The following is a 23,254-nucleotide window of genomic DNA, read 5'->3' as shown; positions in this document are numbered from 1 at the left end:
AATGGACAAACTGCGCAGATAATGAATTAGAAATGTTAGGTTCTTAGGTACTTGCTTAAAGTATACAGTGCTTAATATGCATATGTATTATATGGAATAGACAGTAAATATAAAGTAAGAGTATGGAAACCCGATTGCGATTGCCTTTGGGAAAAAAGAGTAAAAATTTATAAAAATCTGAAGAAAAACAAGTTTAAAAACCTTCTTTTAAAGACTTCTTTTCGTATGCCCTTATCTCTAGGACTTTAAATCTCTGAGATCAACAGACAGCCCGACTAATATGACTAATCAGATCTGATATTAATGATGAGCAAGAACAAGTTTATGGCCTCAAACATACTTCCTGCTGCCTACTACATTCTTTTCTACTACCTCATTATACACTTTTAACACATTTTCAATGAGTTCTGGCCATAATAACAGTGAAAAGATAATGATCAAAATAGCCTCGAATGTGGGTCGCATTTGAAAGAGTCGTCTAGCCTTTGGACATTTTAAGTAACTAAAGATACATATAGATGATAAAGTCAAGCCCGTCACTATTTTGGACACAAACAAAAATTGTCCAAGATTAAAAATTTGAAGGCATTCTCTATTTTAAACCGTGCCCCCAAACAACAAACTAAACTGCGTAATCAAATTTGAAGCCTTATCAATTGTGTCTGAGCAAACGCAGGCCGGTCAGCAGCAAAAAAGGTGGTAATTGACAAAGTTCCTCAATTGTTGGGTGGGTGCTTGACAGGGAAAAAACAAGAAAAACAAGAAAACATGTTTAAGGAAACATGTTGAAAACAACAAGATAAGATATAATGCAACTTAACTTAATGACTTAATGACATTTATGGTGTTAATTTCTCAACCCACATAAGCCTCTTTTGACTGACTGACTGACTGACTGAGCACACGACTACTTGTAGCAAAAACAAGCCATAAAAAACCATAAACAATAAAATATAATGAAACAGATAAGATAAAAAAAAAACTCGTTGGGTTTTTACCACTGTTTTTTTTAAATATTTTTTTTAAATAGCTTTTGTGTTTGTGCAAGTGCGATTGAAGTTTTTGGGTGTGAAAAACAGCACTAAACATTTATTATTGCCAAATATGGTTAAGGTTAATTACAATGAACCGAAATAGTCAAAATGCCAGAGAAAACAGCTGTCGAATGCAAGTATTATTTTTTAATTGGAAACTCCAAACAGTTGTTCCTTCTGCTATGCAGATTCTTTGCCCATTGTCTTTTATTGTCTAAATAAGCACGCGCTACTGCCTCGTGCCACAAGCAGCGACCCTTTGATGTTTAATCGCAGTATATTCTACTGTCCAATCGAATTCAATCTATCTATCTGTATCAAATGTTTAGTATCTTTAGCTAGCTATTTGCTCTAAGTGCGCTTTGAACCGCCGTTTGACGTCAGAAACACGTACCCCAACTCAAGCTAGAGTCCAGTTTGTGACCGTTCTACGTGTTTTTACGGACTATTTGCTCTATACCCCATAATCTACTAAAAAGTAGTGCTAATTAGTTGTGGCACGAGACCTTTTGAGACCGTTGGCCTTGCGTGCTTATCACTTGATCGTCTGGCCTGACCTGACAAAGGCACATTTCGAAAAGCCACCCACCCAACTCATTAGAGATGGCAATGGGGCTGAGGAATCGCAGCAAGTAGAAACTGAGACTGTAACTAATTGAGACTTAAAAGTAGTGTTTGAAAAGAACTTTCAAATAATAATAAATATAACAATGAATAACTTTTACAAAGACTAACAGCAATCTACTTTCCAGGCAAAAACAATCTTTAAGAATATGGTTTTAGAATTTAGCTTTAGGATTTTTCCCAATTAAAATGCATTTAGTGTTTCCATGCAGACATTTGCTGACAGCTTTTCATTCATGGCCTGATTTCATATTCGAAGTCAAAGCTAATTTTATGATCTCTAATTCAACAAATTCATCGTATAACCAACCAGCCACAATTATATATTATGTAGAGCAGCTGACGTCATTAGACTAAGTTTCAACTGCAGATTGCGTCACAGCAGACAATAGTGCAACATTGTGTGGCAAACGTCGTGATGATGCTGATCATAATTATCTACATATACATATATAATTATATATATATATATTATATATATATTGTACATATAGAAGGGCAACTTCTCATTGAAGTTCTGTAGAAATCAGATATGCGCTTTTGATGAAGCTGCTGTTTTAATTTGTTGTGGTTGACTTTCAATTCGCATGAAATGTAAACCAAAAGTCAGCCGAGAGGGGGTTGTGTTGGTGGGGTTTGGGGTGGGTGGATACATTTGTGAATGTTTTAGGCTTGGAATTTCACAATAAACTTCAACACGATGAGCTCACCTGTGTTTGTAGTCGGCCCAACAGCAGCACAAAAAAATACAACACATATAATAACAGCTGTGACTCAGTCATGCAACAATTTCCCAGAAAAAATCAGAGACTGAACTGTGTTTTGTTGCACTTAGCGTTATAGTGCGAGAGAGAGGGAGGGTGGAGTGAGAAAGAGAGAGACAGAGAAAGCTATTTGCATTAGCATTACAAAGTAGCAGCGGCAACGTGTGGCAACTTGTGGCAACAACTGCAGAAGGTGACGACATGCCAATAAATGTTGCTGTCTAAACACTTGCCAAGCACAAAAGTGGAAAACCAGAAAATGTTTAAGCCTCAAATGAACGACTGCCAGATACCCCACAATTTGACAACAGAACAAGTTGTTGAGGCATATTTATGATATAAGAAAAGATATGTGAACTTATCAAGAATCCAGCTGAAGCCGATGAGCTTTAAGCAATACTTAAAAATAATCTAGAAGTTAGATATCTACTCAGGGTTGGCTCTTTCTTGTCTATCATAACCGCTACACCTCCCACTCAGTTACAGGGTATTTCGTAAAAAGCAAAACACGCGAAATAAATTGTGTTTATTTCTTAAGTTTGGTTGTTTCGTTTTCTCTAGAATTTTCATTTCACATTCAAGGTCAGCTTGTGCTTTTGTCTGCCAAAATGCAACCCCCACAAATACACACACACACACTCGTGAAACATGTTAGTCAACAACAATCGTAAATCTATACATGATGTATACTTGATATATATTTAAATACTTACTGGCCTAGAGACTTAAATGCAACCGTCTGGCATTAGATAGCCTTAAAGTGCAGTTCGCAGTGAGCGCCACTTTTAAGTGGGTCACTTTTATCGCCTTGTTGCCATTCACACAAACTTGCACTCAAATTCATTCTCACATTCACAGCCACATTCAAATTGATCAACACTCGTTTTTTTTATGTATTTTTTTCTTTTATGTTGCCAGGCGCACTCAAATTGCAAATGCTGCGCTCGTATGTGGAAAAAGTGCACTGTGCGCGCTTTTTTGAGTGATTACAGTTACAGCTGCGCTCGTATCAGATAGAAGTGGGCTCTGTGCGACTCTGCGTGTGCTTTTTTGAGTAATCACTGTTACAGCTGCGGTCGTATGCAGCAAAAGTGTACTGTGTACTTAACGAGACTAGCGTCTTATCCTTGACTACTGCCAGAATGATGCAGCTGTGGGTCGGCTTCTTTGAGTTGTAACACTAACTGCGGTCGTATGCGACGGAAGTGCGCTCTGAGATTGACGACTGTCGCGCCTTGTCACAGAAATCTGTGGCTGCGGTCGTATACGACAAAAGTGTGATGTCCTTTCGACTACACTTGAATTTCTTATGTATTATTGTAGCTACGGTCGTATGCTGCAAAAGTGAACTGTGTGCTTGACGACACTCGCGTCTTTTCGTTGCATATTTACCTAGCTTCATAAAGCAATGGTCGTTTGGGACGAAAGTGCATTCTCAACGACACTCGCAACCAATTTGTAAGCACTAAAATTGGCTACGGACGTTTGCGACAAAAGTGCGCTCTGAGCAGCACTCGCCACGTGCTCCGTTGTCGTAGCAAAAGCAGCTGCGGTCATTTGGGGCAAAGTGCGCTGCTGAAACTGAACGTCCTTGAGTAGATTTTGAAGCAAACGCCTTTGCTTTGCTATATATATTTAATATTTATATATAGCCATGTGTGAGTATCTGCTGGTGGGCCTATGTCACAATTGGTTTAGCTTATCTGGCAGTCGTTTATCAATACTGTCTGCCCTTGGGGCAGCAGCATTGGCGGCTGTTTATAATCAAATGCTAAAATTTTATTGCCGCCCAGACGCAACATGAAACAAAAGTCTTTTTCAATTAAATTAGATCTTTTGCTAGCAGTTGTTTTTGATTCTCATCTTTGCAATGAACTCGGGCAGAACAAGCCAGAAAATTGTTCTCTGTCATTTAGTAGTCGCCTTCCTGCTGCAACATGCGGAACTAGTCGTCATTAATAAATTTAAATTTGATTTATACGCTTGGCCACAAAACAATTTGTGCCAATTTTGGCAAATTATTATCATTTGCCTAGACAGACATAAGCCAAAAACCGGCTTAAAGTCAACGCATGCTTTTGCTTTGACTTTCAAATTTGTATTTATTTAAAGCATAATCATTGTTAATTTATGCCTTATGATCATCATTATTTCTTATTTGTTTCGCGGTGGCGTAAACAAACAACAGATTTATGCTAATCCGAAATAAATGAATGAATTTTCACTCTGTCGCGTTGATGATGACGCCTGCATACAAATTAATATTAAAACCAACTATCAAAAGTCGAATTGGATATACTCTACGAAAATAAAATACAATAAAAATCTGAAACTACAGAAAAAGGGAAGGTTTCACCTCATAAATTACATCTTTAAATGTGGAAAATAAGCTAAAATAATAAATAATTTTTTGAAGGAAGAAAATCGTAAATTTTGTTGAAGACAAATGTACGATTTTATGTGACACATTTTCAAGATTCCAAGCACACGCCAAGCTATATATATATATATATGAAGTTCTAATTTAATGTGCGGCATGCTTTCATAATTTCTTCTTTCCACAATTTGATGCACAATTTGAAAAGCAAACAAAAATGTATATTCGTTGCGACCCCTTAAATTCTGTATCATAAGATATATAAAACAATGATTAATGTGACCCTGCTGAGCCTAAAATTTAGATTCAACTCTGAACTGAAAATGAGCCTGAACTGAACTGAAATGATCTGTGAAAAGTGTGTGTTTTAATGTTGATATATTGACACAATGACCTTTGCGCTATATTGAGCGAATGAACTTTTGTTGTGCTGCTTTGCGAAACAAAAATATACAATAAGATAGAAAAAGATACAAACGTATAAATGTATGTATAATGATCTTCCGTAATGCTTAAATTGCTTTTCATTTAGAGTCAGCCAGGAAGTAATTCAATCATCACCGATTAATTCGCATTTCTCAACTGAATAATGATGATCGAAATGACCTTTTAAAGTGTTTTCAACTTGAGCCTATTTACGTGGCATTATTTTATGATGACTGGATCATGACTTTCTCAACCTATATATAATTATATATATATATATAATTATAGTTGTATATTTCGCTGTTAACAACAGCTGTTCAAACTCAAAATTTGACAAATTTCTCTGCGTATTTAGTTGCGTTTGAAATGCACAACAATCCACTTTTACACCACACACACACACACAGCAGACACACAACACACACACCGCACAACACACACGCCTGTGCCACTTAACAACAACTAGAAATGTCAATCAACTGACAAGCTGCCAAACTGTCAACCTGCACTTGATATACCCCCAAAACATACAAAACAATCAACAATAAACAACAAACACAACAAATAACAACGATGATTTTTACAAGCAAAGTTTTTCCATGCTTTGGGCAAAAAAATTCATTTGTTTTTTATACCCTGTTGTCAAGCCCAATAGAAAAAGTAGGTGCGTAAGAAAGCTGTACTTCTACCTACATAAAAAATAAAATAAAATAAGATATATATCTCTGAAATTTATTGAAAACGTTAAGGCCTTGATTTTTGACACATTTGCACAGTTTTCTGATTGACAGTCAAAAAAATAAAATAAAAAAATATATATTGTCAGATATTCTGGTGCCCAATATCAAATTTATTGTGCAAGATTTCGTACATTTAAAGTTTATATAATTACCGTCAACTTTTGCTTGTATTCTTCTCATATTGTTGAAAAATATCCTGATATTTGTATCAAATAGAATACGATTTCTTTCAAACAAAGATAAAACCACAATTTTTGAAACTCTTGCACAATTTTTTAATTGACGTTTCAAAAGTTGTAAAAATAGCTTTAAAGTTTATATAATTTCCGTACACAATAACTTCGAGTCGAGCACTCGCGACTCTTACTCGCTACTTGCTTGTCTTTTTCTCATATTTATTTTATTGTTTAAAATTTTTGCTGGTTGCCAAGCGGCCCAGCAACCAGAGAAAAAACAATATAAATAAGATATCGAAAACTGACAAAAACAGTTGCTGACCTAATTAACTTTTTTGGCATTCGGGCCGAAAAAAATAAATATAAGCTCAAAACAAATTGCTAAAAATAAATCAACAACAAAGAAAAAAGTTTATAAAAACTGAATTATAATTGAAAATAGCCAACAATTTATGTTTGTTGTCAAAGGCAAAACAAAATACATATAAATCTAAATATTTTTAGTATATGTAGCGGGTGGTGAAAAAAATAATAGATTGGGGTCTTTAAAAAGCTGCAAAGCTAAAAATATACAATTCGAAATAGAAATTAATAAGCAAGATTTTTGGCTATGCGAAATAAGCCTTTTTAGCACAAAGTTTAAATTGTCAGCATATCTAAAAAAAACAAGTCGACTTGGAATACTCGAGTCGAGAGAGCTCATCTAGGAGATACCCCCTAAACACAACTATTAAATGCAGCTGACTAAGAAATACCCTACTATATACTGAGTAGACTAGCTGATGGAAGTTTCTTATCAATGGAAGACTTACTATCCCTGAAAGTGACTCAAAATATATTAGAGTATATAAAAAATATATAAAAAAAAGAAGCCAGTAAAAATCATATTGAATAAATACGTTTTGACTAAACAGAATTTGTGGTTCTTATCCGAATTAAGTACAATTTATACAGAAGATCAATAATATGTGTGGGTATTAATTGGAAAGTTGTATTTTCACGATATTGCTATTGGAAATCGATATTTATCGATATTCGCAAATGTGAAATAAGCCTGATGTTATTTGAAAACTTGCATTCCAGCTTAAGATCTCTATATCTCTTAGTCTCTCAGCATGTTCATACAGAGTGAAAGACGGATATGGCTAAACCGACTCAACTAATTATGCTGATCAAGAATATATATGGCTTATGGGCTAGTAGATGCTTCTTTCAGCCTTTAACATACTTGAACCGAACTTCACTATACCCCTTCGGCCATTTATATTTGCCATAAAAACTATGGTATATGAAAAAGTCTAATTTTAAGAAACTCTTCGACATTGTTCAATGAAATGTTACTAGTAAAGAATTCAGACAGATATTTGTAGACAATTCTCCTATATTATTTTTATTGTCGTGTTGCCTTGAAAAGATGTCTGCATTGATCTGATCGACGACTGCTGAAAAGAAACTTAATGCCTTAATTGACCACAGAGCATTTGTTGTGCCCCAGACATGATAATCCACGTGCGTCTGTCTCTGTCGCTATATAGTATATAGCATAAATAATCGTATAATCGTGTTACTCAGGTGCGATTTGAATCGAGTCTACTTGATTTTTTCCTTTATTGAACCAGTTTGAACAAGTTGTGAAGAAGAATGACGAAAGAGGTGAGGAAGCAGAGGAGGTGGCGAGAGGTGTGGTGTGGTGAGGTGAGTTTTGTTGCGTGTGTGCGTCTGGTGACTTTTAGCCGAGACGGAGAGAGAGCGAGAGAGACAGCGTGAGGGAGTGGGAGTGGGAGTGAGAGAGAGGGAGATAGCAAGAGACACACCTATCTGTCTCTGAGTAACCTCGTCGTCGACAGCGCTTTCGGGCCATGTTTACGTTTGATTTGGCCATGATCGCAACACCAACACCAATGCTCACAAAAATCACTAAAAAAATACAAATAAAAAACGCGTTTACAACGCTGCTTTTTTTTGCATTAAAAATATAAAGATCTGAACCGATTTGAGCTGAGAGCAGCGTTTAAAATTAGATGATTTTGCAATACAATGATTAATTATATTTTTCTCTCTTTGATTTTTTGTATATTTGTTTTCACATATTGCTTTTGTTTGTAGGCATTTTATAAATCTGGCACCAATATGCCAATTAAGATTTTTTTGGTAAACGACACAAAATGAGCAATATTCTAATTTCTGGGCGCACAGTGGAAAATTTATCACATTTTCTTTGTGGCTGCCAGCGTCTCTCAAAACGAAAAGAAAACGACAATAAATACAACTCAGAAGTGCACGAGGTGTAAACATTAGGTGTGTGTCTGTCTGTCTGTCTGTCTATCTATATAGAGGCGCTATAAATCGAATAACGCAACATCGTTTTGTATTTATTCATTTTGCTTCCGCATTTCAATAGCTAGCCAAGAAAAAAAAAACAGTCTGAGAAATTTCAAATACATTTTTGCCACGTTCAATTTGCTTAATGGGCCATTTCACAATTAAAATTAAATAAAAAAAATACAATTCCATAAATTATATATTATAAAAATAAAAAAACATTTTTATATCTCCATAAATTATATATTATAGATATAAAAATAGGATTATTTTTTATTTACTTTTGCATCGTTTCTTTGAGCTACTTTATCATTTGCTGTTGATGTTTTTATGTATGTTTCTTAGAAAAAATATGTATTTAAATATGTATTTAAAATGAATTTTTATTTATTAATTTTTGACACTTTTCTTTTCCCCTCTTTTGTCTCTTTACAGGTAAGCAAAACAAAGACATGATACAAATAAATAAAAGAGTAAACAAAAGTATTTGTTGCTCGCTGGGGAACGTAAGTCAATTAGTTTATTAGTTGATATCTGCAGCGAATTGAACAAATTTTTCCACAATGCGCCAAATGAATATCAATAAAAATGAGAGAAGGAGAAACACACAATTAGAATTCCTGGGGGGTGGGGGGAAGAAATTGATTGACTATATTCTTGGAACAAAGGGCAAAAGGCGAAATCAAAAAAGTCTTTCTTACGTTACCCAAAAATAAGCGATCGCAAGAAGAAAAAGAAGAAGCAAAAGCAACACAAATGAGACAAACAAAATAATTAAAATAGTTTTCGGCATTAGCTGAACAGGCGCAAAGAGCATGATATTTAGACCCCTACACACACACATACACATACAGTTGCGAAAAGCATAATAGCAGCACTACAGACATTATTTCTTACGAATGAAAAGGAATAAATAAATGCTAGCACAGCATCAGGGATTCTAATCAATAATATATGTAGGTTTTTTTATTTCACACTCTGTTTTAGAGTCGTCTTCCACTTCCAAAAACGCCTGCAAAGCCACCTTTGCAAACATTTCATGTGCGAGTGGTGCTATTATTTTGTTCACAAGTGTACATATGCATGCGTGCATGTGTGTGAGTGTATGTGTGTGCATACATAAATCATGGGAACGCTGCGCTCTGCAAAATCATCTGCTTTGCTCTCCCTCTCTGTTATTGTACTTTGCTTTGGCCCTTTTCTTTGCGCAGCCCCCGCCCCTCCCCTCGCCTGATTGGCCTTGAATAATTCATGATAAAATAATTCAGTTTTGCCTGCCTCTTTTTTGTTTATGTTTTAGCTGTTTTGCCTTCTGTTTTGTTCATAGCATTTCTTTTTTTTTTGTGCGCGCCTCACTTTAAATTTTCATTAATTTCGGCGTGTTCTTGTTCTCTGTTTTTTTTTGCTCATTCCTCTTTGGGCCGCTCATTTGTTTACAAACTATTTGCGATAGGCATAGTCAAAAGTTAAGCAGCGCTGCCAGAGTGTGCGTGTGTGTGAGAGAGAGAAAGAGAGAGAGTCGTAGTCAGAATGATATTGTGCTGTAATATTATAAACCATATTAGGGAGAATAGCTCAATTTGTTCGTGTTGTTGTTGCTGTTGTTGTCTAACTGTTTTTGGATACAAATCAGCTTTTAAAAAAGGTGTCATACGTAAAAAAAAAAAATAATAAAAAAAGAAAACAAAGAAACCAAAGGCAAAAATGAGCTCATACTTTATTTTATAGCTGAATATTTAGATAAAAATAATTTGAGGAAACTCATTACAGTCTGAGGTAAATAACATTATTCATGTGCTCAAGTTTAAGTTCTGTGGAAACTAGAATTTTAATCATAAATATTAAAAGAAAATTGGACCCCAAATAAATACTAAGCATGCTGATAGTAGTTAATTCAATATGAAATTCTTGGCCCATCTTTATGAAATCTTTACAGTTTATCAATAATATGTCTGGGTATGTTGTATATCAATGGAAAGGCTTTATCTTTACAATTACGTATTTTATCGCTATCGGCAGTCGACGTATATCGATATTTTCGAAACGTCTGAAGTTATCGATAAAATAATATATGCTCAATTTGCCTATGGCACACGAGAATTTATATTCAAAATTTTGAGTGTCCCATCGGTCGCTGATGCTTCTGTTTACATGTTGCAACTTTTTGCACAACTTTATGATACCCATTTGACAATTTCTGACGGGTATACACACTATTTTATATGATAGTGGCTTAGTTGAGATTCTCTTATGTTTTTCAATGAAACTTTACTTTATGATTCTTATTTTCCCATGGGTTTTCCCCTATCCTTTCCCGTTTTCAATGTGTTCAGGTTATAAAAAATGGATCATTATATTTTCCAACAAGTTTTCCTCAATGCTTTCCACAAATTTACAGACAATTGTTTATTGCTTTCTTACAATTTTATATGATATATTTATATATATAAATAGTTTCTTATTTAGTTTGACCAATTCTACTATCAGTCTGCCATTAACAACTTTTTGTTAAGCATTTGCCATGCGCACTTTCAGTTGTAGTCTCATTTAGACACCTCTTCGAAATGCTGACCATATCAAGTAAGGGCCATAAAATTGAATGAGGCAATCGCCTAAGCAAAAAGTAGCAACAGAAAACAAAAACAAAACTTGGTTGCAATTAAGACAAACCGACAGACGCCGATGGCGACGCTGTGTTGCCGTTGCAGTTGCAGTTGCAGCAAAATGTTGGCCACAGGGAGACACGTTTTACGTTTTACGATGCGGATTAGCATTTTGGCCAGGTAGTCGAATTGAGTTGATTCGGCTCTTGGCCAGGTTGAGAGACAGCCGCGCTAATTGCATTTGAATGCGCAAATTAGCTGTCGTCTCTTAGTCTGCCTGTCTTTCTGTCTGTCTGTCTGTCTGTAGCTCACTCAGTGATGCCAACAAACTCGCCACGTGTGGCAATTAACTTTTGCAAGTGTTGCCCAAAACGTGGACAAATTTGTCCGACGCATTTTTATAGTTTTCGCACTAGCAAATTACCCTTTCAGTTTTTCCTATTCTCATTTTTTTTTGCTTTAATTTCTTGACGAGGCCACAAACGCCATAAAAATCAAGAATATAAACAGAATACTATAAAGAAATGGTGTCTGCTCATGCGATTGGGTATGATGAGTCTTTAATGTGATATGCAAGACATTTTGAGTGATTTATTTGGATTGATTAATATCAGTCGACTATATAATACAGTTAATCATTAGAAATCGGTCAATCTGTCTGCAGATTTTAGGTGATTACTTACCTACACTCATCTCTCAGAAAACTATTGCAAAGTAACTGCAATGGGTATTTAAAGTTGAGCATACCCGCCTAAATATAAATTTCACCTTGTTTTGATTGCCAACACACGTTTCTCAGCATTATTTCAAATTTACTGCGCATCCTTTCAAAGCGAACCGAATTTCTTTTTCTGATTTGGATTTTATTTCCCATTGACTTCAATTTTTAATTAAATAATCTCAGGCAAACCACCAAATTTTAATGTTTATGTTAATATTTCTATTTAAAATTTGATGTGTGATGATTTTACGATTGCATTTGATTTCAGCTTTAGGTTTCTTGTGTATTATCCTTGTAACCATTTGTCAACTGTCAACGCGTAATTAGTTCTATGATAGTTATTTTGGGTTAAGGTCTCGCCAGAGACAAATCCGCATATATATAATCTGTATATATATATATCCAACGTGTCAGTTTCAATTGTCATTTTTCCGACCAAAAGATAAAAAGGAAAATGTGATGAGTAATTTTTCATATGTTTGGTTTGCGTATCAACCCAATTTAGAACTGTCAATGTGTTTGGCGAATATCTTTATACACTATATAGATATGCTATATAGTATATATATATTGTATGGGACATGTTCAACTGTCAAATCTTGCGCCCTATATACATATATATACACATTAAAGTTGACCAAAATAGTTTTAAAAGCAATTTTCTTTTTTTCTCTTGGCACGCTTTTAAAAACGGCCACAATGAAAATGGTTTGAAAAGCAAAAGTTTTTCAGTTTTATGCGTCACATTTTCCTTGATTTGTCGTTGTTGAATTGGGTGGGTGGTGGCAGTTTCTGTTAGTTTCTTTTATTCAGATATACAGACAAACACATAGACGACAACATGTAATTTAATTGCACAATTTTTCTTTTGGGAAAAGACTCGGCGAGTGTTTCCGAGAAACAACTAATGAGGCACTTTGCCTCGAGTCAAATGGACATGTGTCCAATCAATTAATCAAATTGCACCTCGAGATAGTTGATCATTAATTGGCATGAATATCATTTCGAAAATGTTTTGAAAAATATTAGGAAAATGCCAATAAAATTGCGAAAAAATTAAGTGGAATATTCAATAAATAATGATGCAGATATAGATGTGGATTGAGATATAGATTGAGATATAGATATAGATATATGTATATATATATAGATATAGATATATGTATATATATATAGATATAGATACGGAATTAAGGAATTTATTTTCCTATATCTAGAAATTATTTTCTCAAAACAATTTAAATTTTAGGGTGATTTTCCAAAATTCAAGTCGATTTTTACTGAGCATAAACAAAGATAGAATCCAATGAAATGTCAGTATATACATGTATATATTACTGTGATCACAGATAGTAGTTATAGAATTTCTACACTTCTACTTTTTAGTGATATATTCTCTGATTACGGAAAAAGTTCTCCGTATTGATATATTTTTGTATCGATGATTGCCCATTCATTGCTAACAATATTTAGTTATTAAGTGTTCTTTAAAGTTGTCTCTATTCGTTTTTCCAGTTTGCATATTAAGCCAAACTGGCTGCTATTGAGCTCGTTTAGCAGTTTTTTAATTGGCATTTCCTTTGATTGCCGCCACAAGTAACAATTGACTATTGCAGACAGATCTGTCTTTCTCTCTATATATCTACATATATATATCTATGTATATATATTTACATGATAACGAAAAAAAAAACAATGATTTGTTTGGACTTGTCTGCTACACGTGTCCAGCAGCGGAGCAAATATTACAGGCATCAACAACAATAATAATATTTATTACAAGTAAGCCATATGCCTTAGTCTCTTCATAGATGGGACAGTAATAAGCTGCTACTGTTTTGTTATTATGATTATTGTTTTCATTGTCGTATTTGTTGTTACTGTTGTCATTGATCCATTTGCAAATACAACTCGAGCTGCTTCTAAGTAGCGCTAATTCCTAAACAAATACAAATACATCTGTAGCATCTGAGAATTGGTAGTAGCTCTATTTGTTTTGACCAAATATTATGCCAGAATAACAAATTCACTCTTGCTAACTGACTGACTGACTAACTGTCTGGCTGGCTGGCTGAGATAAACAAATTAGCATTCGAAACAAATTACTCAGACTATAGACTATATACCTAGGCGTATATATATATATATATATATATATCTGGGTGTGCGATGTAAAAGCAATCGCAAGTTGTTTTCTGCTGACAATTTAAAGACTGCCCAATACTCTATTTTTATGTGGAAAAACATTTCTAAGAATTCTCTTTTTTATCTCTTAATTTAAACTAAACTAAAATAAGTAGCAATTCAGCTTACTTATGTTGATAGTAGTAAAACTGTCTAAATGATAAAAAAAAGAAAAGTTTTCTTACTTTTCCTTCCTTTTCTTTTATTTGCCAGTCTTTTTATCTCATGACTTTAGCAAACAATAACAATCCGATATACCCCATTTACCTTTCCACACAGCGTATGCAGAATTTGCCAGTCTTCTGGCTTCTGCAACCATAATAAGCCAATATACCCAATTTACAATTACGTACAGAGTATTTAAATTTGCCTGACTGTCTGTCTTCTTTCTTTCTTCCTCCTCTTCTCTTTGTGTATTTTGTACCTGTTTACGACGGATTTATTTGTGTGTGTTGATGTGTTGTGTGTGTGTTTGGCTTGCGGTAAACAAATGTGCTAATAGTTGTTATTTTTGTTGTTGTTATTGTTGTTGTTGATTGTAAAGCCAAAGCTGAAACTATAATCACGCGTGCGTTGTGTGAAAAACTACTGCTGATGATGATAAGCTTAGCTAGACAAGCAGGCAAAAGTTGATAGATAAGCAGCGAGGAGAACAGATAACGTTGGACAGATAGTTGTTGGACAGACACACTACAAACTAACAAACACCCCCCCCCCCCCCCACAGCCCGGCCCCCTTGAGATAGTTCTCAAATGAATATTTGATATTTTACTTTGTTGCGTTCGCTTGTGTTTTTTGATTTGTTTTTAATGAATTTCAATTGCTGACCATTTAGCGCAACGTTAGCAGCGATGTTAGCAGCGACGTCAGCAGCAGCATTCTGTGTCTTCTCTGCCATAGAAAGAGCCAATGAAGCAGAAATCAAAACAAAGCAAACAAATACTTACACGCATTGCACATATATGTATGCATATGCATGTGTGTGATTTGGAATACCGCCTGGAACAAGTTCGAGGCGAAATGTATATTTTTTCCTTTACCGTTTAGTGGTACCGTTTTTTCTGCACAGCTGATAAGCTGACTAAACAATCAGCTGTTTGTTGTTCCAATTGATGAGTTTGAAGGGGCCTCCACAGGAAATCAGCCTTCGTTCCAGTTTCCAGTCATGATGTGCCTTGGCAAATATTCGTGGGAATGTGTTTAGGGTGGTGGGGAGGGGAAAATGCTCGCTGGGTAAGGTGCTGACAGGTGTGGCGTGATCAGAAAACAAAGAACGAAAAACAGAAAGGGAGACCGAGACCGAGACCTAGAGAGAAACGGAAACTGTGAGAGTACACCGTTATGCAAATACAGAGAGGGGGAGCGAGAGAGAGGGAATTGAGCTGCTGCTGCAAAATTGTTTTTAACAGAGGCCTTCAAATCTTTTTTTTTGTTTGACATAATTTTTATTTGGTTTTGTTTTTTATTTGTTTGCGCCTCCATGGTCACAATTTAATAGCATCTCATACTATATATAGAGTTGTGGAAAAAATAATAACACCACTCGCACAATAAATGTTGTCATATTTCTTTCATTTAATTCTTGCATTTTCTCATTGATCAAATGCAATTTGTATAATATAGATATTTACAGGGTATTTTAATTTGAGTAGAGCACTTTGAAGTAACTGTAATTTGAAATTACAAAATGGCTTCGATTTTTATTGGCTTCGTTTAATTTAGATAACTCAACTGCTCAATTCAAACAAATTTTTTTGTTCTCCTTTTACATTGCCCAAGTTCATTTGTATAACACTTTTGACGCGTCACTCGCCCTCCTACGCCCCTCGATCCGCATCACCTGCATCCGCGTTGAAAGACTGCCTGTCGACGTTTTGCCCACCCCCTCCTCCACTTTCTCTCTTGCTCACTCGGCTTAAAACAGCCAGCTTAACAGTTTTATAACGGTTGTTGCCTGCACAACATTTTGTGATATTTTCCAGTGATAAGCAGCTAATCTAATCATTAAAACAGTAAAAGGGCGGAGCCAGTGTTGTGCATTGCCCAAAGTCCAGTGCGAAGTGTCAGAGAGAAGCAGAGAGAGGAGGAGAGAGAGAGACAGACAGAAAGAGATAGAGTGCAATTTATTAATTTTGTGCACGCGCTTCGAAATGTGATTCAACATCAAAATGAGATGGAATATTTATTTATTTTGATTTTATTTATTTTAATTGTCGATCATTCTCATTCTCTGCTTCCCCAGCCGTAGATTCAGCTCTTTCTCAAATAAAAAAAATCTCATGTAATTTTCCACATGCGACAAAAAATGTTTGCTTTTGTTGCTTTTGATGATTTTGGTTTGTCAACAAGTAACAAAAAATTTCCATACGCTTTTAAAACAACAAACACTTTATTTTTTTACTTCTAATCAGCTTTGGAAATATTTACTTATTTGACCCAGTGTGTGGGGGCGTCTCTGGGGGGCAAAGCCGTAATACTGTTATACTCCTCCACCCCACCCACTTTTTTATTTGCCAGACGGTTATTCAAATGTTAATCTTGCTGTTTTTCACCACCTGAATAATGAAGAATGAGTCGTGAATAACATATTTGAACTCATACTTTTGGCTGCCTGCCAATATGAATATTTATAATATATATATTGGTTTGAATAATAGGCGTATGGCAACAATTTTCTTGTTTGTTGCCAAAAAAAACATATCAATTGTTTTATTTTTATAATAATTCGCAGTTGTTAAATTATTTCTCTTGCATTTTCATTGATGAAATATAATTTGTATAACAGCTGTGAATAGTTTTTACAGCGTATGTTAATTTGTGCAGAACGCTGTTAAGTAAAATAAGATAAACTGTAATTAGAAATGCAAAAAGCATTGGCAAGCTTCGATTTTTATTGCTTTTTCAGTTAAGATTTCGCGTTGCTAAAACTCGAATAATGAATATAAAAATTGGCTAACTTTTATTCAACTATTTTTCACTCTTTCGAATGAGGCAATATTTTATTACATTCATTATTCAACAATCAGCTGCAGTTGACAAATGTGCAGTTAATTGTGTTGTGTATTTTTTATTATTTATTTCTTTGCTTCTGTTGCCACATGCATTTTTTAATTATTACATATTTGCTTGTTTTTTGCATTTTGCGTCTTTAGTTTAAAGTTTTGTTGTGCTTTCAAACGCGGATGTTTTTTTTACAAATTTGTTTTGCCGGCCTGTTTTTTCTTCTGTGCTGTGGGAAAATAAATGAAGCTGTATTTCTTATGTGTGTGTGTATGTGTGAAGCTGTGTTTATGTATGCATTTCTAACTGTGCTTATGTGGTGTGTGTGTGCGTCTTCCTGAGCTTTGTTTAGTGCTTAAAGACCCATAGATAGACAGAGAGGGGGGTGTGGGATACATCTTCTTCTGGGGACATGCGCATGAAATCGATACGTTCCTCGTTCTTTCCTTCTTTCTCATTCGCATTTTGCATGTGTGTTACATTTTTTTATTGCTGACAATTTTGTTTTGCAAATGTTGCAAGCCCTTGAAATATTTGTGGGCTTGTCTTTATTTGCTTTTCTTTCGTTTTCTTTACTTTTTCATTTTTCGTTTCGTAAAAAGCGGAAATAAATTGACTCTCGATTATATAAAAATGGCATTTCAATTGAAGAAAGTCTTCTTCTTCATCTGTTTCTTCTCTTATACTTCTTCTATTCGCATAGCAGCATAAAACGCAATGCGCAAAAGGTGAAAAAGAGCCACCACCAAAAAAGCACAATTAACAGCAGAAAAAAAAACATGGCATGTTTGCTCGCAAAACGTATCAAATATGTATAAGAACGCCAAGCATTCCGTCTGTCTGTCTGTATTTTTTTTTACTCTTTGATAAACACCACACACAAAAAAAGTGTCGTAAAGTTTTTGCGTCGCAAAAAAAGTGCCAAAGAAACAGGCATAAAAAAACAAATAAAAAAGTAGCCAGCAGCAAATTTGTCATGCCGAAAGCGAATGGCAAATACTTTATAGGTATGCGTATATATAAATATATGAGTATTTGTGTGAGTGTGTATCTAAATATTTAAATACGTATGAAAAACACGCCGGCTGTTTTGCTTTGCCTTTGCTTAAATCTTTCTTACCAATATTGGGGCGCTGGCTTATGAATATTTGAGCTTTTTTTTTATTTTGCTTGTAAATAAGTTGAGAAAAAATGTGTAAATTATTGAGGCGTAGAGCAGCGCGTCAAAACAAACAGAGAGCAGCATCAGAGACAGCTTTTTATATACATATGTATATATTTTTTTGATTTGAAAATGCTTAAAGATTGAGTGAGATACACACCCGTCATCTATAATACACACACACACGCAGGCACACGCATACAGCTGTCGCAACATGGCGCGCACTACCGAAAATTATCTGCCAGATACACAGCACGCTCGCTCGCTCTCTTACACGCTCTCACGGCATGCACACACACTCTGCCTATGCTCTCTCGCTGTTGTTCTCTCTCTCTCTCTCTCTCGTTCTCTTTCGGCTTGCTGCCTGCAATTTGATATAAAACGGGTACTAATTGCAAGCAGACGTTCAGTCGCCAGTTCAACTCGCAACACGCCACACACAAAAGAACAACGTTAAAAACACAAATAATAAAAAAAAATTTAGAAATTATTATTAAATCTAGTATATACAAGTTTTTAATTGTAATTTGTGCGCAAGCGGCCAGCCAACAAGAGACTTATTATTTGTTGAATTACATTATTTCAGCAACAAAACCAACCATAAAAGAAAAAAACAACTAAAAGCAACAGAGAGAAAAATAAGCTTTTTTGTGTGTGTCGACTCTGAATGCAAATGCAAAAGCTCTGCGCCGGTCTCATAAATTACCAAAAGCTACACAGCGCACTCAGTTATTGCTGAACTTTTGTCGTAAAAACAACCCAAGGAAAATAAAGAAGCGCAAAAAACTTAAAAATTACACACGCAAAAAAAAATATATCAGTACAAAGCAAGAAAAATATTAGAGATTTTTTTTGTGCACTGTTTTAACTGTGATATATAATAAAATTGGAATAAATTTTTAAGAATTATATAAGTGCGTGAAAACACTGAAAAGTGGAAGAGAAAAAGAAAAACTCATTTAAATACCAAATATAAAAAACAAACACCAGTGAAAAATGATGGGCACAATGTCGCTGCGTCAGCCAGAAAATTGGCTATACGAAATTTGGCAGAAGGGCTACGACAGCCCCTGCTATGTAATGGTCCCCAATGCCAAAGTACGTATACAAAAAAAATTGATATATATATATATATATATATATAGAGGCTTGAACTATTTGTGCAATTGAGAAAAATTCACCTTGCTGCAGTTGATTTTCTGCTATTGATTTTTGCTACTTTTTTTTTATTTTTGAGGCTGCGCGCATTTTTTTTTTCTTGTCGTCAAGGCAAACAGCCAAAGTCGAGGAAAATATCCATATATATATATATACATATATAATAAATATATATATACTTCTGTATCTCTCTTTAGACTGCCAAATTGTATGATTTTTTTGTATTCATTTTTCATGCCTATATTATGAGTTAAATTCTTTTGTCAAAAAATGAAAAGGTAAAAAAGACAGACAACAAAGAGGAGAACATGGAAAAGTGCTGAATTAGAATAAGGAAGAGCGGAGAGGGGAAGACGCCTTCTAGTCGCTTGTCTCTTATGGTCGCCATATTTGTGTTTCTTTCGTTAAGCAAAGTGCAGCCAAAAAATAAACGAACGAAAGGCAAACAAGAACAACAGCAGAAGAGTAAAAGGAAGAAGCAGACAAAAGACACGCGTGTTGAACCCGAAAACGAACCCAACTTCAAATTCAACGCACTTGCCTCTGTGTGTGTGTTATGGATATGTTGTGTGTGGTGTGCATTTATTTCTTTTTCTTAGAAGAGGCCATGAAAAAATGTAGACAATTTTAAACAGGAAATGCACACAAAAAGCGGGACTAAAAATATATAAATAAATGAAAATGTTTTAAAAAAAATATTTTTAAAAATCAATATACTGAATTAGATAATTTCACGCCTAAATTATGTAGTCTATATTTGCATACATATTAATATTTTTAATTGTGGTTAAAAACTAGATTTTCAATTAACAGTTTTATTTTTATCTACTTATCACCTGTAATTTTTAAATGCTCTGACTTTCTGCGGACTTCCCATTTATAATTGAGTTATTGAATTAGTGCACATTTGTCAAAACAAAATATATTTTACTCATATATATAAGTATATTTTATATATATATGTGTCTGCGTACTATTTTCAATTCATTAAATTGTCATGAATTGAACGGAACTTTTTAAAATATTTCAAAGATAGAAAAACGCGATTTTTTGTTGCTTTTTGATAATTCTTTGGCAGTTGGCCAATTATAATCAGAGGAAGCAGAACAACAACAAGCGAAAATTAGTGCAATAAATGCGAGACGACAGCAAAAGCCTTGCCCCCTCCCCCACGCATCTGATTTAGTCATAAATCACATGAGAATGACTAATAGAAAACGCACGCAAATCGCGCGCGTGTTGCTACATATTCTCATAATTTGTGTTTAAATATATTATATTTATATTGCTGTCTAATCGAGAATAATTTCGAGTCTTTTTATGGGCAACATTTTTGGTGAAAATTAGGCCAACGGCTTTTTAGAAAGAGAGAGAGAAAAAAGTAACGTAATCTCGATGAAAACGGAACTAAATGCAGCAAGCAGCGCAGCAGAAAGTGTCGCCAAAAGAGAGAGGACAAGAGATGAGAAGAAAAAGAAGCAGAGGAAAGCGCCACTCACCTGCTTACATATATATATATAATTACATGTCTATGTTATTGCTGCTGGCCGCGCACGTGTAACATGCAATGTGCGAGCGAGATGGCAATCACGTAACGGTGACGTTTCACATTAAGTTGTTTTTTTTTCTGCCCTCCCACATCTTTTAATGGGCATGTTAAAATTTAACGAGCATTTGCAGCAGACACGCGTGGCGAGTTTTTCTTGTTGTTGTTGCTGCTGTTGGCATTGACATTGGGAAAAAACAAAGGTAAAGCTGGTTAGAATTCTCTGCAATAATTATTTAGTACTTTTACTCGAAACACGCGACATTGTTGGCATGAATTTTAGTGCGTGGCCTTAACTAAGTTCAAGTCATATTTTCTTTTTTCAACTGAAATTAATAGACTATTAGCTAACATCGACAAATTGAGTGTTTTTTATTTGAACAGCAGTGAGCGAGCCAGTTAATGCGCTGTTACGTTAACAACTACAGAGAAGAGAGCAACAGTGCTAGCTATTATCTTTACATAAGCGATCTGCGTGTAGGTTTTAACTCTTTAAGCAGCTGCAGAGCAGGTAGCAGCAGCAACGCTGTTAACCAACATGTCGCTGTTCGCACAACGTGTTCGGTCAGATATGTTAACATTTTAAGTAGCATGCCATATTGCAGAGCTGTTAAATAAGAGCAGCGAAAAGAGAGCATCAACGTCACTGCTAATCAACATTTCGTTGTTAGCTTACATAAGCGATAATCGCTGCGAACATTTTAAGCATTTTAATTTATAATTTTAAAAATTTAATAACTCATTTTAACTAATAAATTTTTTTTTTTTTTGCACTTACAGGATCTGGTGAAATCGCATCTGATGATAGCGGTGCGCGAGGAGGTGGAAGTGCTCAAGGAGCGCATCTCCGAGCTGATGGACAAGATCTCCAATCTGGAGCTGGAGAATAACATACTCAAATCTAACATTGCCCCAGAGACGCTGCAACAGTTGCAGATGCAGCTACAGATCACAGGCAGCCAGCAGCCAGCTGCGGTTGCAGCGCCGCCAGCAACGCCAGCTATACAAGCGGCGCCAGCGTCAACAGTGGCCGTTACCAGTCCAGCGTCGTCGGCGTCAGCGCCAACAGAGAATGGCACTGACAACAACGGCACCGGCGTCGACGCAACAGTTACAGCAACAGCGGCAGCTTCTGCAATCGAAGCAGCAGCGCAGCCAGCAGCAGCCGTCGCAGCCGTCAGCACAAATGGGCCAATGTCCTAAGCTGTGTGTCTGTTAGTATTTGTTAGTTTGTTTTAATTGTAATTTTACAAAAAAATGTGAGCCCTTTTAAATCGGGGTTGGATTGGAATGTCGTAATTTTGTTTGTTGCAGCTGCAACAGCAGATATTTAACAGACAGAGCCAAAAGCAGAGTTAGCAGAGTGCAGCTAACAGTAGCAGAGCAGCAGCAGAAACAGCAACAGAAGCAGCAAACAGCGCAGCAACCTTAACATTAACATAACCAAGCAAGCAAAAAAGTATTACAAATGTGTGTGGGGAAGACAGAGAATGAGTTGTGCTGTGCTCAGCTTTGCTCTGTTAAGGTTGCGCTATGTTAGCTGCTGTGCGACTGTTATTAGCTGCAGCCGCCATTTTGTTAATTTCTCGATTGTGATATTTGTTTAACACCACACATACCTTCACACACATATACACACATACACATACAAACACATTTGCACCCACAGTTAGTTGGATTGCGTGTAACAGTAACTCGCTGCAGCCGGCAGTAGCTGTTAACGAGCAGAGAGTTTTCTTTTAATAGAGCGCTGCTGCGCCAAATTTAACATTCAGGTTCAGTTTAATTTTGAATTGTCAAAAAAAAAAACGCTCTTATTTTATTTTGTTTGAATTTGTTTTATGTTATTATTCAAATCAAATATATAAAAATGCAAATATAAAAAGAAACCTAAAAGTTTGCCTCAAAAAATACTTAAATATTGTAAAAAGTAGAATTTGAGCATGCGAAAAAGAGAGAAGAAAAATAAAGGAGAGAAAGGAAAGAGAGAAGAAAAAAAAACAAAATATGTGATAATTTGCATTGTGCATTGTAAATTGTAAAAAGCAAGCGCTAAAAAATAAAACTTGAGCAGCAGCGAGAGAAAGAAGAGGAAGACGAAGAAGAAGAGATCAATACACATTTTATTCAAAAATAATTCTAACAAAAAAAACACTGATTATTGATATAAAACTTAAACATAAACATAAAAAGCAAGCTGCTAATTTTATTATTTTAATTTATTTAAAAGAAATGAAGCAAATTATTAACTAAAAAACAAAAGAAAAAAACAAAAATCAAATTAAATAATGTGCATGTTTCTCAATTTATTCAATCAATCCAAAAGTAAACACACACACACACACACACACACGTAGAAAATGTTGTAGCAATATACATTATATATATATATATATATATATAACAAATATTTGGAA

General features: G+C 35.1%; 1 protein-coding gene across 1 annotated transcript in view; it reads left to right on the top strand.

The window, feature by feature from the left end:
• Positions 1 to 22,832, top strand: part of LOC6561455 (protein bunched, class 2/F/G isoform) — a 120,547-nt gene extending 97,715 nt beyond the window's left edge. The window contains exon 5 of the mRNA XM_032735882.2: positions 21,618 to 22,832. Within this exon, the coding sequence (XP_032591773.1) occupies positions 21,618 to 22,040 (423 nt within the window). The 3' untranslated portion in view covers positions 22,041 to 22,832. The remainder of the gene's footprint in view (positions 1 to 21,617) is intronic.
• Positions 22,833 to 23,254: the final 422 nt, after the last annotated feature.

Source organism: Drosophila grimshawi, unplaced genomic scaffold, assembly GCF_018153295.1.
Source record: "Drosophila grimshawi isolate 15287-2541.00 unplaced genomic scaffold, ASM1815329v1 contig_1377, whole genome shotgun sequence".
Lineage (NCBI taxonomy): Eukaryota > Metazoa > Arthropoda > Insecta > Diptera > Drosophilidae > Drosophila > Drosophila grimshawi.
This window is presented reverse-complemented; position numbering and strand designations above follow the sequence as displayed.